The sequence below is a fragment of the Macrotis lagotis genome, chromosome 3 (assembly GCF_037893015.1).
Source record: "Macrotis lagotis isolate mMagLag1 chromosome 3, bilby.v1.9.chrom.fasta, whole genome shotgun sequence".
NCBI lineage: Eukaryota > Metazoa > Chordata > Mammalia > Peramelemorphia > Peramelidae > Macrotis > Macrotis lagotis.
This window is the reverse complement of record NC_133660.1, coordinates 286,543,727-286,558,131: the sequence shown is the minus strand read 5'-3', so window position 1 is coordinate 286,558,131 and position 14,405 is coordinate 286,543,727. Positions and strand designations below refer to the sequence as shown.

The window sequence follows — 14,405 nt, the reverse complement described above, 5'->3', positions numbered from 1 at the left end:
AAAGGACTAGGAAGCTCCTCTGGTCTAAGTTGTCTCTGCATAGGCATCATTTCTCTAGACACACCATCCTGCATGGGAGTCCTGAAGGCCCCTCTATAATAGAGTCATCCTTCCTTCTCCCAACACACTTCCAGAGGCAGCCCATTCTCTTTCCCTACAGTAAATCAGCCAGCACAATTGGTTTGAGACAATTGTTTGTTTTTCATTTTCTTTTAAAATCTTTTTAACTGGGGCGGCTAGGTGGCGCAGTGGATAAAGCACCGGCCCTGGAGTCAGGAGTACCTGGGTTCAAATCCGGTCTCAGACGCTTAATAATGACCTAGCTGTGTGGCTTTGGGCAAGCCACTTAACCCCATTTACCTTGCAAAAATCTAAAAAAAAAATCTTTTTAATAAGGCATAGCTCATTGCAAGAGGAAAGGAGGGTCATATTCGGCAAATGAAGATGAGGTAAAAACAGAAAGATGCTTCAACTGAAATGTTCCTTCCTGCATCTGTCCCTCCTAGAGAACTAATCTAATTGAATCTCCCTTCCCCATCATAGACAGCTCTTCAAATCCTCAAGGAAAGCTCTGCTGCTCTCCAGCCCCTCCAATCTCCATCTTTTCTTCTCTAGGCCAACTACCTGTCGATCCTTCAGACCAGGGCTCCAAGCCCACCACCATCTTGACTACTCTCTTCTGGATAGCTCCTAGCTCATCACTATCCTTCCTAAAATAGGACATCTTCAGCTGAAGTCAATCCTCCCCAAGCTAGAGTTCAGTAAGATTACTGTCTCCCTCCTCATTACTTTTCTTAATGCATTCTGGGAAAGTATGAGTACTTTGGCTCCCCCATCACCCCATTAACTCATATAGAGCTCCCAGATCTTTTTTTTTTTTTTTTAGTTTTTGCAAGGCAATGGGGTTAAGTGGCTTGCCCAAGGCCACACAGCTAGGTCATTATTAAGCGTCTGAGGCCGGATTTGAACCCAGGTACTCCTGACTCCAGGGCCGGTGTGCCACCTACTCACCCCTCTCCCAGATCTTTTTAAGACAAGTTATTGTCTGACACCTTCCCCCCATTTACATTCAGGAAACTGATTTCTACTAATAAAAAACCTTTTTTGTTCAAACAAGTTTAATTCATGTTACCTGTCATTACATCAGCCACTTTTATAAGCACTTCATCTATAATTGTAATGACTAAGCTTGATCTTGGAGAAGAGGTGAGAAAATGCCCCCCTCCTCCGTAGAAGTGGGGGACTCATAAATACTGTTAGTCACTGTGGATGTATTGGTTGGTTTGGGCCAGCTGTTTGTTTTTCCTTTTCTTTTAAAATCTTTTTTAATAAGGCACAGCTCATTGCAAGGGGAGAGGAAGGTCGTATTTGGAGATGAAGGTGATGCAAAAACAAAAGATGCCACAAACATCAGATAAAAATATACATTGGCAGCATATATTTTACAACATTCCTGACCTCTCTCCACCAAGGACGTTGGCCAGACTGAATGGGTTCCATCCTTGCTCTTTCACTGAGTTTTTTTTTTTTTAGATTTTTCAAGGCAATGGGGTTAAGTGGCTTGCCCAAGGCCACACGGCTAGGTCATTATTGAGTGTCTGAGGTCGGATTTGAACCCAGGTCCTCCTGACTCCAAGGCTGGTGCTCTGTCCACTGTGCCACCTAGCCGCCCCTCTTTCACTGAGTTTTCAGGAAGCTGATTTTCTGAATCCACATAAAGGAAAATATGTATGTGTATATATATATATATATATATATATATATATATATATATATATATATATATATATATATATGATTATATTTGACCCTTCATTGTAGCCTATGAATATCTTTACAGTTTTTGACCCTAACCTAGCTGACCTTCTCAGATTTGTGTGATGGACAGATCTGGTCAGAAGGCCATCCAAATCCATGATAAAAGCTATTAAACAGGGGCAGCTAGGTGGCACAGTGGACAGAGCACCAGCCCTGGAGTCAGGAGAACCTGAGTTCAAATCCGACCTCAGACACTCAATAATGACCTAGCCGTGTGGCCTTGGGCAAGCCACTTAACCCCACTGCCTTGTAAAAACCTTAAAAGAAATATTAAACAGCATAGAGTAGATCCCTAGAGCACACCACTGGAGACTTCCCTATAGGCTGCCATTGACCCATTGGTGACTCTTCCTTGGGTCTGGTCATTGAACCAGTTCTGAGGACACCTAACTATCCTATCTCCAGTATCCCCCCCGCCCCCCCGCCAGAAGACTGGCATGGAGACTTTGTCAAATGCTTTCCTGAAATTTTAGCCTACTAGATGTCCCCTGGAGCATTCCCTAGATTGACCTGAAAAAAAAAAGGGAATGAGCTTAGTCTGTGGTGGTCTCTTCTTGATGGAATCATCCTGAATTTTTGTGATCATCATTTCCCCTTTAAATATCCATCGATCATCTGATACTGAATGACTGCATGAATGAATGAATGAAACAGGAAAGGAAGTGGGTAGGGGGAGAATGCTATGAAGTAATGATTCTCATACTTTTTTTGGTCTCAAAATACCTTTTTTTTGGCAAGGCAATGGGGTTAAGTGGCTTGCCCAAGGTCACACAGCTAAGTAATTAAGTGTCTGAGGCCGGATTTGAACTCTGATCCTCCTGACCCCAGGGCTGGTGCTCTATCCACTGTGCCACCTAGCTGCCCCCTCAAGATACCTTTAAACTCTTAGATGTTATTGAGTTCTTTTCCTCAGGAGTCCTTTTCCCCTATTTACCATATTAGACAACACTGAAGCATATACTATATAACATTTTATAGACTATTTTCATAAGACAATAAATGATATGTCACATACAATACCAAATGTTATTCTAATACAGTATTATTATAACTCTTATAAAAAAGGTTTGACTTGAGTATCCCTGAAAGGTCTCCAGATCCCACTTTAGCCTGCTATTCTAGAGAATTCCCTTTTCCTAGAATTTGTGGAGGAAATTGGGCCTCCGAGAGGGGCATGGTGGTCATGGGACCCTGGGAGAGGGGCTGGGTGATGTGATGAGGTAGCAGGTAATTAAGGGCCAAGATATTGGGAGGGAGGGTCTCCAGACTGCCTCCCTCACACACATACCTGGCACCTTAAGGTAAGCACCAGACTGTCCATACTGGCTGCCCATGTCTTTACTGAATGACCTTTAACAAAGTCACTTTTCAGGGCAGCTAGGTGGTGCAATGGTTAGAGCCCTGACCCTGGAATCAGGAGGACCTAGCTGTGTGGCCCTGGACAAGTCACAACTTTGATTATCTCCCAAAAAGACCCCCAAAAAGTCACTTCTCTTTGGGCCTCCATTGGATCAAGGCCCCTTTTAACTTGAAACCCAAAGGGCCTGGCTGAGTGCCAGGGACCAGGCTACTTTCTTACTTCCATGGAAATGAACTCCACCTGAAGGAGGAAGCCTGGGCCCTCAGGTCTTCCTCCTCATCAGGACCAAACTATGGAGAGCCCCTGGCTCTGGAGTCAGAGCATTTGGATTTGTTAGTCCATCACTCAATGAAAGTGTCAGACCCTATGCTAAGCACTGAGTTCGAATCTTGCCTCTATTACTTCCTGCTTGACCATAGGTTACACCCTTCCCTTTTCTGTCTCCTTATTTGTGAGATGGGGGAGGGGACGTGTTTGGGCTAGGTAGTCTCTCGGAGATCCCATCAAGCTCCTGGTATCTGCTCCTAAGATCGGGAAGAACTATGGCTTCAGCCCTGCCTGTCATGGGAGAGGACTGAGGGAAGGCTGGCGGGCATGAAACAAAGCACACAGACCCTGTGAGAGCTTGTGAGATCCAATCTGGCGACCACACACACGCACACACACACACACCACACACATACCATACACAGACACACATATGCACACACCACACACACACTCACACCACCCTACAGATTTCTATTTCTATCCTGTGCTTGGGGGGTGAGGTCACTACCGGCCTCCTCCCCATCTGGCCGCATCCCAACGGGGGATGAATCATGTTTCCTATTCCCTCAGAGGCACTTCCCGTCTCCCTGGATACCTCAGCAAGGTATGGGGAGGGGGCCTGCTGCTATTCACGGTATGAGCAGAGAGGCAGGCATGGGGAGGTGTCATAAGAGGAGAGATGGAGAAAATTCAGGAAGATGCCCCTCTCCCTCTACTGTCCCTCTCTGACAACCCCTGTGACCCTGGACAAATCTCTTGAAGTGTTTCAGCCTCAGGTTCCTCATCTATGAAACGGGCACCTCTGTCTCAGAGGGCCGAGACATCAGATGAGCATTAGATGAGATAATGCTCACAAATGGCTTTGTAAATGTTGATGCATTATAGATGCCAGCCATGATGATGGATTTTTCGGACCAGATCTGTGACATCACTCCCTCCCTTCTTGTCTTTGAGATTTCCTGGACCCACAGAAAGGACCTTGGACCACTTGACCAGTAGATAATTAGCCCCTGGTCTTCCTAACGCTCTAGCTCCCGCCACATAGTTATCCTTACAATGGTTCTTCTAAGAATAGGTAAGAACATTTTAAGATGCTTTCTTTGCTAGTCTGTGAAATAAGGGGGCACAAGCCTTAGCAATCCCCCTTTACAGAGGAAGAACATGGGGTTCAGCAAAGGAATTTGACTGGGATAAATAGGCCAAATGGAGGGAGACCTGGCCTCGGGGTGTGGGGTGTGGGACTGACCCCCTGGCCCTAAGGCTAACTCCCTGGGCAGTTAGCAATCTCAGCTCTCTGAAAAAGAAGAGAATTAAACTTTTATTTCCCTCATGGCACACTTGGGAGAAAAGCACTCAGGAGGGCTTCAAGCATCCTGGGAAGGGCAAGGTGCTTTTGTGAAGGAACGGCCAATGAGATCCCCCAAAAGTCCAATCTAATGTCATCTTGTAGGTAAGGAAATTGAAAAAGATGGTCATCGAAGAGATGCAAAACGAAGAGCACATTTGGGGCTGAGGGGGGGAGCCCAGAATTGGGGTGTAATCAGGAGAACTTCAGGGAGGAGGAAGCATTGGAGTCAAACTTTATAGGATAGGGAAGAATTCAACAGGCAAATAAGGGGAAGGCATTGAGAACAGGATGAGCCAAGTGTGGAGGTGGGAGATGGCTGCATATATCTACAGTAGCCAAGCCAACAAGCATTTATGGAGCACCTGCTGTGTATCAGTCACTGTGACCCGAAGCATTGATAGAGGTAAAAAGTGTTAAAATTGAAGGCTGGGGGTATAGTGTATAGCGCACCAGCCTTGGAGTCAGGAGGACCTGAGTTCAAATGTGACCTTAAACAGTAATTACCTAGCTGTGCGGCCTTGGGCAAGTCACTTAACCCCATTACCTTGCAAAAAAAAAGTGAGGACTGGGTAGCACCATTTTATGGAGGGCCTTGAAGAGTTGAAGGAGAATCTGAATTCTCTTCACTAGCTAATAGGGAGCCAAGGAAGAGTGTTGAGCAGAGCCACGGCGTGACTAGATCTGTGGATGAGAAACATTAGTCCAAACAAAGCATAACGTACTTCCAATTGCTCACCTTCTCAATGAGGTGGGGTAGAGGAGGGAGGAAGGGAGAGAGTTTGGGACTCCAAGTTGAAAAAATGAATGTGAGCAATTGGTTTTGCATGTAACAGGAAAACTAAAATACTAAATGGGGGAGGGGAAGAAATGTTAGGCTAGGAGTCAAGTGATGAGCGGGAGACTGGTGAGGGCTCTGAAGACCTAGGAGGGCAGTGGGATGCAAACTCCCTTGATCATGACATACTCTCTTCCTCTTTGGGCAAACTGGGTGGAGGGAGGGCTCTGTGCGGTGGCTGAAATAGAGAATGAATACTTGCCTTTCATTCTCAAAGAAGACCACCACAACAGGGAAGTGATGCTATGACAAGCACACGAATTGGATTTGAGTGGGAGGGGGCTGTGCTACGCCCCCAGCCTCACTTTCTCCTCCAGATCATCGGGCTCCAGCGGCCAGACGTGGATAAGGATGGCTGGAGATGGCCCTGGATGGGAGGCAGGCAGGGTGAAGTGACTTGTCCAGGTCACACAGCTAGTGAGTGAACTCGCTAAGGCCAGTGCTCGGTACCACCTAGCTGCTACCTGCAGAAGATGGGACGACTCCTGATTGACTAAGAGAACACTGAAGAGGCTGCGGTCAGTCTCAGGGAGAGGTGGAAGACACTCTGAAAGAGGACCACTAGGGGGAGACAAATCGCAAACTTGAATGTCAGACTGGAGCCTGGGGGCCATAGATATGGACGGAGATGCCAGCCTCCATCCTGTCCCCCCATTTCCAGTGCTTGCAACTCCAGGGAGGCCAAGCCTAAATCTGCCCTTGGAAAGCACATTCCCTCTCTCCTGGTTCCAGCTGAATCATTTTACCTCTCTCTCCAGTGACAATGACCTCTTTTCTAAGGAGTTTGCTGTGGTCCATTATCAATCTGAATAGCTTCCCCCACTTCTATTTACTGTCTCACTTGGATAAATGGGTTTGCTTGCTAGCCTTTGTGGTAGGAAGGAGATAAGCAGGAGAGTGTAAGCTAATAGTCATCTTTCCCCTTGAGAGAGTTTAGGGAAGCAACTTTTCAATTCCTTAGGCCCTTCCATATGAAATATTTAAAACAAGGCAGACGGATAGATTCTAGCCCAATATCCTTCTTAGAGACTGGTGGGGAGGCTGTCCAACCTGAGTGTCCTGGCCTACTTAGGCTGTGGGCGGTGCCCAACATGGGTCAGATCAGATCTCAGATCAGATCTCAGGTCATATCTATTTATGACATCTAAGATCTCTATCCACAAATGGCATCTTTCTCCACGAGACAGTCAACCCACCTTTGTATCTTTCCATAAAGGCTAACACCCAATATTAATGTAAGCAAGCCATCAATGCGCATTTCTTTAGTGTAAGGTACTGGGTGCTGGGGCAGTCAGGTGGTGCAGTAGATAAAGAGTCCCAGACTTGGAGACAGGAAGCCCTGAGTACAGATCCAACCTCAGACATTTACTAGCTGTGCGACCCTAAGCAAGTCACTTAACCCTGTTTGCCTCTGTTTCTTCATCTGTAAAAGGAACTGTAGAGGGAAATGGCAAACCACTCTAGTATCTCTTCTGTGAGACATCCAAACAAGGCCACAGAGTTTGAAGCAACTGAACAACAACAATGAAAAACTGAGACAAAGGCACAAGACAAAAGTGAATTCCTGCCCTCAAAGATCTTACACTCTGATGGCTTAGTGATTATAAATAAGATACCTCAATGCCATGGAGCTCTCTGTGTCTCCTTTTTCTGTGCAATATTACCCCTAGTTCTCAGTGTAGTGAGGGCAAGGTGCCTTCAGTAATTCCTAACTGGCATTCAGGCTAAGTGGAAAGATCATAGGAATTGGAAGGAACCTCAGAGACCATCTGGTCCAAACTCTTCATCTTACGAATAGGAAACTTGAGGGCCAGAGGAGTCAGTGACTTGTCCAGGTCAAGGAGCATTGGCCAAGCTGGCAAGCCTCCTCACTCCCCAATCCAGGAGGATTTCCACCACAATTTGATGATCACTTGTATTCTAGCTGGCACCTGAATTATTCCCAAACCCAGTTCGCTCCTTGAGGGTAGGGGCACAGCTTGGTTATCCTTCATCTCTTACTCCCATTTTCCTGAGCAGGGCTTTTGCATGTAATAGGTGGGCACTTTGGAATCAATATTTATTGAACTGGAATGAAAGGATCTCTAAAGTTAAATTCTGGATACATGTGGAAAAACCAGGAATGACCCACAAAAGTTTATTTCCTCTCAGAAGAGAAGTGGGGGATTACCAGGGCAGAATGTTGCATGCACTGTTAGGTGCCATCACTGTGTTGATTGTTTTTGCCTAAATAATTTTCTTTTTGACATAGGAGAGTTCCTTTTGGACAAGTGTTTTTGCTTTGATTTTGAAGTGGGGGCTGGGAATTTATCACAGGGGGGAATTAGGGCAGAAATGAAGGATTGCTCTCAGCCTCGCAGAACTGAACCTGATCTGTAACTTAAGAGTTCAAGAGAGTTGTTTGGGAAATGGAGAAGTAAAGTCACTTGCCCACGGTCACACACACTGGGAGAGTAGGACTTGAACCCATCTTCCTGGTTCCAAGAGTTTTATCTTTCTCCACAGTGTTACCCTGACTCTCCACAGATGATTCTGATGTAAAAACAAAAACAAAAGAAAAAATACAAATATGCCTGATTTTTTAAAAATGTCTATATAAGCTAGTTGCCTAAGAAAAGTTTCTAAAGAACCCAGAACATTCCTAACCCTGCTGGGGCTGAGAAGCCCTTTGGATGGGCTCCAGGCTAGGATGGATCACCAAGGCCTTGTTGGTGAACTGAAGAAACAGGCCAGTAGGAGATGAGCTGATGAAAGAAGGGCAGAGAGGCAGAGGCTGGGGTTATGGAAAAGCAAGAATGAGAGCCAGGTCAGATGCTAGAGGGGAACAGACAACTGGGTGCTACACTCATGGGGGCACCCTGCCCACCCAGCCAGTCCACTTTAGTCCTAAGGTATCTCAGACAGTCAGTCCACCTTCTTTCTACCAGCTCGCCCTCGGCATCAAAATCGTGGGCTCCCATGTACAGAACAGAGGAACCTTTTGAGGAGAGGAGGGTGGGGAGCGAGCTGGGTTTGGCAACATATGGTAAATAACCCAGCCTGCTGTCCTCACGTTTGATCACACTATGGTTAGCTGAGGTGGCATGGAAGGTCAACCCCTCCCAACAACCACCTTGGAGGAGGAACCATCTTCCAGTCTCCCCAAAGGCTTTGTCTCAACTTCCCTCTACAGTTATAGATAGAAGAAACCTGGGTGTGAGCAACACCATGAGTTGGCCTCGGGTTCTCGTGGGTACTACAGATCTCAGAAGCCTATGGAGCTCAGCAGGAGGACCCAACTCTGGCCATGGGGTCAGAGGAGGATTGAGGATGGAATGGGACATTTGAATTCCCAGTCACAGAGGGGGGGAAGACAGGGTGCCAGGGCTTGGACATGTTTTCCAAGGAAGCAACAACACTCTCTACAATGCTCCCTGATTCTATGAAAGCCGTCTGCTTTCTGGGTTGACATCCTCCTACAAGCTGTAGGGTTGGGTGGAGACGTCTAGCCCACTCAGAGCGACTCTAGAACAGAGGCCTCAGTTCTAAGGCTCCTTCTGGCTCCAGTGCTTTATGTTCTAACGTCCTGATTGGTTCAGATAGTCTATATTCTGCCTCCTTCCAGCCCTGACATTCAGGTTCTAAATTCTCTTTTGGTACTAACATGCTACACTCTATGTTTAGCCCTAACACCCCATGTTCTAAGGCCCCCTTCAGAGTCAATGTTCTACATTCTATAGTCTAAGATCCCTTCAAGCTCTACCATTCGGCATTCTGTGGTCCCTTTCAGAACGAATGGTCTCTAGTCAGTGTTCTAGGACCCTCTGACATCCAGGTTCTAAGATTTCTTTCAACACTAATATCCTATATTGTGTGTTCTAAGATTCCTTCAAGCTCTACCATTCTGTTTTCTTTTTTTAGCTGATATTTCATTTTTCCAAATATGTATTATGAAAGTTTTTCAACATTCATCCAGATGCATATGCATATTTTTAAGTTACATGATTTCCTTCTACCCTTCCTTCCTATCCCCCTCCCCTCAGCAGCCAACAGTAAAGTAACATTCTGTTTTCTAAAGTCCCTTATCCAAAGGACCCTCTGACATCCGGGTTCTAAGATCTCTTTCAGCACTAATGTGCTACATTCTATAGTCTAAGATCCCTTCAGGTTTTACCATTCTGCATTTTATGGTCCCTTTCAGAATGAATGATCTATAGTCAATGTTCTAGGGTCCCTCTGAAATCCAGGTTCTAGTCTCTTTCAACACTAATGTTCTACATTCTATGTTCTAAGATCTCTTAAAGTTCTAACATTCTGTATTCTAAGGTCCCTTTCAGAACTAATGTTCTAACACTCTGTGTTCTAAGGTCCCTTCAAACTCTACAGTCCCTTTCAGAGTTTATGTTCTACAGTCTGTGTTCTAAGGACCGTTCTATTTTTGACTTTTAATGTTTGGAGCTTCCTTTCAACCTTTAACATTCTTAGGTGCCTTTGAACACTAATATTTTACATTCTGTGTTCTAAGATCTCTTCACACTCTGACATTCTATATTCCACTGTTCTATGTGTTAAGACTATTCTGTGTTCTAAGGACCTCTATTCTAAGGTCACTGTAAGGTTCTGATCTTTATGCAGACATGGTTTAGGCTTCCTGGGACAGAGGCTCCAGGTTCCTGACTGAGCCCTAAGCTCTCAGGGGCTGCATTGCCCTGTCTTCCCCCATAAATGGCACCAAGGGTGTGCTGATAAATGTTTAACAACCAACTCCTGGCAGGGAAATGTGCCTATGACATACTGAGAACTTTAATCCATAATTACAAATATTTTCTCCATCATTTTCCTAAGTCTAGACAATTCATAAAACAACCAGGGAAGTCCTGATTTGTAGCATCTGCTGACCTCTGGCATGCAAATGCTCACAATGAAAATATAACAATTGGGGGCAGCTAGGTGGTGCAGTGGATAGAGCACTGGAGTCAGGAGGACCTGAGTTCAAATGTGGCTTCAGATACTTGCCACTTACTTGCTGTGTGACCTTGGGCAAGTCCCTTAACCTCGATTGCCTCCAAAGAGAAGAAAATATAACAATCAGCTCTCACCACCGAGTCTCTTCCTCTACCTATCTACTCCTCTACCTCACCTCCACCTCTGAGCTTCCCTGACCTCCTTCAAGCCTGGCCTTCTAGAGGACACTGTCCCAGTGCCCCCCCCCCCTCCACTATTTCTGTGAATAACCTCTGTTTCCTCTGAGCACATTCTTGGACATGTTCCGTGATTCATATATTGTCTCCCCTTTAGATGCTAATCCTTTGGAGGGCAGGAATGACTCTGACCTTCTTTTGTGGTCTACCACCTCCCCACCCCACCCCATTTATAGTCTGACAAATAAAAAGCATTTAATTGGTGCTTTTTTGACCAAATGACCAATGACAGTTGATTTAGGTACAACCAGGGTGGGCTCCCTTCCATGAGGCTGGCCATGAGCAGCTCAGGCCTATCTCCTAGGATGCCCAACCTATGACCTCACTTAAAAGAAACAGAGGAATGTCCTGCCAGGAGGAGTCTGGAGCGGAAAGACTTTGGCCACTGGAATGTGGGAACTCCTACAAGGCTGGGTGAGATGGAGAGAGAGCAGGCTAATAATAATACAACAACCCCCCCTCCCCGGCCCCACTTCCATAGAAAGTACTTTCCTGGGGAGGCAACAGGACCAAAGGCAGCAGCTGAAGGCCCAACTCCCCAGGGAATCCAACTCAGACCAAACAATTCCTCTCTCTCTCCTCCCACCCCAATGCCCTAACAATGCTTCCAGACACACATAGCAACAGGATAAGGAGGGTCTTTCCCTGTAGTGAACCCAGAAACAAAGAGAGTTCTAAGCTACTTATCACCTGTGTGGTCTGGAACAAGTTCCTTCATCTCTATGGGCCTCGGTTTACCCATCTGTAAAATGGCCTCCAAGATCTCTAAAGACCCTTGTAGTTCTTAGCCTCTAATCAGATGAACCACGGGCTCCGCCACTCTCAGGGTGTGACCAGGGTGGGTGGCCTAGAGGGTTTCTTTGGTCCCTCCCAGTTCTCATATGGCACAGTTGAATTGAGTGGTTCAGACAAGAAAATATGGAATTCTGAGAAGTGGGACCACTGTAGGACTGTCAATCGGGGGGGGCTTCCTGGCGAAGCTGCTCTTAAAAGAGAGGATTTGGATGGGGGAGGGGAGGAGGTTGGCATGGCCTCCTTTAGACACACACACATTCATTCCCACTTGGCCCATGGACAACTGTTGCTTCATGTTCCCAGCCCTCGTTTCTCCAGGAGAGCTGGCCAGAGACTGCTTTCCACTGCTAGGCTGGAGTTCAAGCTTCCCACGAACAGCCTCCCAGTTACTGCTCTTTCTGGACTAGGCCCTGGGCTCTCAGGGGACAGAACTTCCCTCAGAAGCCTTAGAGGGCCAGCCAGGCCTGTTTCTAATCTAAGCCTGGAGAAAGGAACGGGGGGAAGTGGGTGAACAGCAAGGCAAGCAGAGAAGGTGGCTATCTACACACGGAGGGGGACTCCAGAGACTGACATCCTAGTGTCTTCCATCATTAGAGATTCATTTCTTTGGCTACCGAAGGACCCTTGAGTTCCAAAATGACCCAGGAGAGGCTGCCCCTCAAGCCTTGTCAATCAATGCTTTTAAGGGGATTCTGACTGACAGCCTGCTGGAGTTCAGGCAGAGCCAGAGAGAGGGCGGGGGGGGGGGGGGGGGGGGGGGGGGGGGGGGGAGAGAGAGACAGAGAGAGAGAGAGAGAGGCAGGAATCACCCAACACCTCACTTTCTTCAGAATGTTAACTGGATTTTCTTGCTTCTCTGGGACGGACAAATAGGTGGCTGAACCTGGAGCCCTAAGATCTGAGTTCAAATCCCAGCTCTGTGACAGAGGACATGAACTTTCTCTGGCCCTGTTTGCTCATTTATGAAATGGAGATAACAATGATCCTTCCCTATTAGAGCTGACTAAAAGCCAGGCTGCTTGGGAGATAGTGAGCTCTCGGTCCCTGGTGGCCTCCAAGAAAGAAGCCTCTGAAGCCTGGCATTCTGGGGCTCCATAGTCCTTGCCCCATGCAATGCCCAGGATGGGGGGGGGTGAAGGATGTTTTCTAACGGACTGTAACGGAACCCTGACATGGCTGTGGGCACGCTTCCCTATTCATTGACGGGGCAGTAGGAGCCCCACTGACTTCCTCACCCCCATCCCCACCCTGTCTATACAGAGGGAGCTGCTCTTCCAAAAACCCCACCCCCTGGCAAAGGGCCTGGCACATGCTGTCCGGCATGGGGAGAACAGTGACTCACTCACACCCGGGGCTGCTGCCCGGCATGACTGTCTGAGCAGTCTCCTGGAGGCCAGACCGTGGGGCCCTGCCCCCTTGCCATCCTGCCCGTGCATGTTCGCCGCCTACTTCTGGAAGCTAAGCTTGACCCCTGCCTCCCTACCCTGGAACAAGGCAGGGGTCCCAGGGAGGGGGACCTGGCCAGAAATGACCCCCGGAGGGCAGCCAGCAGGATTAGCCAAGGCAACTCGGGAAGGCTTGGGTTCCAACGCCACCCTGGACGCGTACTCCCTTGTGCGGCTCTGGGGTGGTGCTCCTGAAGAGCGGCTCTCTCTGCGTAGATGGGGCGAGCCTGGGGGTGAGAAAGTCAGCGGGGCTCCGTTGCCCCCTCTCGGACTCAGTTTACTCATTTGAAAAGGGAGGATTCCAGGAGGCAGACCCTCACGGGGTTGTCCTGTCAGCTCTGCTCCATTGGCCTCACCTGGACCCCTCCTGCCATGCCTGGAAAATCACGGGCCGCTCCCAACATGTGGCCCAGGCAGACCCTGGGACTTGGGGGCCAGGCAGGCCATCTTAGTCCTCCAGGCTCTGCTAATGCGGGGGTCACGGGAGCCCCAGGCCTCCGTCGGGAGGCTTCCCTTGCCGCTGCTCCCTCCCTCCGCCCTCCTCGGGCTTCGGGGTGCCCAGGGCCCCTGCAGAGCACCCGGGCGCCGGCCGCCTCCGGCCCGGGGCATCGCCGCAGGTATCGGGAGGGGCCGCGGGGCCCCCCTGCGGGGCGAGCTCCGGGACGGCCGAGCTGGGCGCCCGGGAGGGGACGGGGTGGGGGTCTGCGTACCGTGGCGTCCTCTCCCGCATGGTGGCTGATGAGGCGGCTGCCCCCGGGGTGCCGATCGGCCCACCGGCTGATGTCATACACCTTCCGCTCTATCACCACCCACTTGTCGGTGGGCAGGCTGTGCTTCCGGATCTCCTGCCAGCCGTAGGTGGGCACGGGGGTCTCGGGCGCGCCGCTGCCCTCCCCGGCCTCCGCCGGCGCCCCCATGGCCCCTCTGGCCGCGCCGCGCCGGCCCCCGCGCTCCGCCGCCCCCTTCCCGGGCGGTCCCGGCTTCTGGCCCGGCTCCGCGGCCCCCTGGCCTGGGCCTGCCCCTTCCCAGAGGCGCTCTCAGCCTCGACCAACTTTTCCCTGCCTTATAAACCCATTGACAGCCGGGCTCAGCCTCGCCCCCTCCCTCTCCTCCACATCCTCCCCTCGTCATCCTCTCCGGCCCTTTCACAGCCACCGGCAGCGGAGCAGCTGGCACCAATCCGAGGCCTGTGTCAACAGGCCCGGGAACCTGCCATTGGCTGGCCTCGGGGCCCCGGAGGGCTTGCCCCGAAGCGGGGCGCCGGGCCCGGCGCCCCCGCTGCCCACCCTCGGGCTGCCCGCGCCCCCGGCGGCGCAGGACTTGAACTCAGCCCCGACTTCCAGTCAGAGCAGAG

The 14,405-nt window shown here is 49.3% G+C and overlaps 1 protein-coding gene across 1 annotated transcript in view; it reads right to left on the bottom strand.

Moving 5' to 3' along the window:
• FADS3 (fatty acid desaturase 3) overlaps positions 1–13,968 on the bottom strand; it is a 29,567-nt gene extending 15,599 nt beyond the window's left edge. Inside the window, exon 1 of the mRNA XM_074231659.1 lies at positions 13,762–13,968. Within this exon, the coding sequence (XP_074087760.1) occupies positions 13,762–13,968 (207 nt within the window). The remainder of the gene's footprint in view (positions 1–13,761) is intronic.
• Positions 13,969–14,405: the final 437 nt, after the last annotated feature.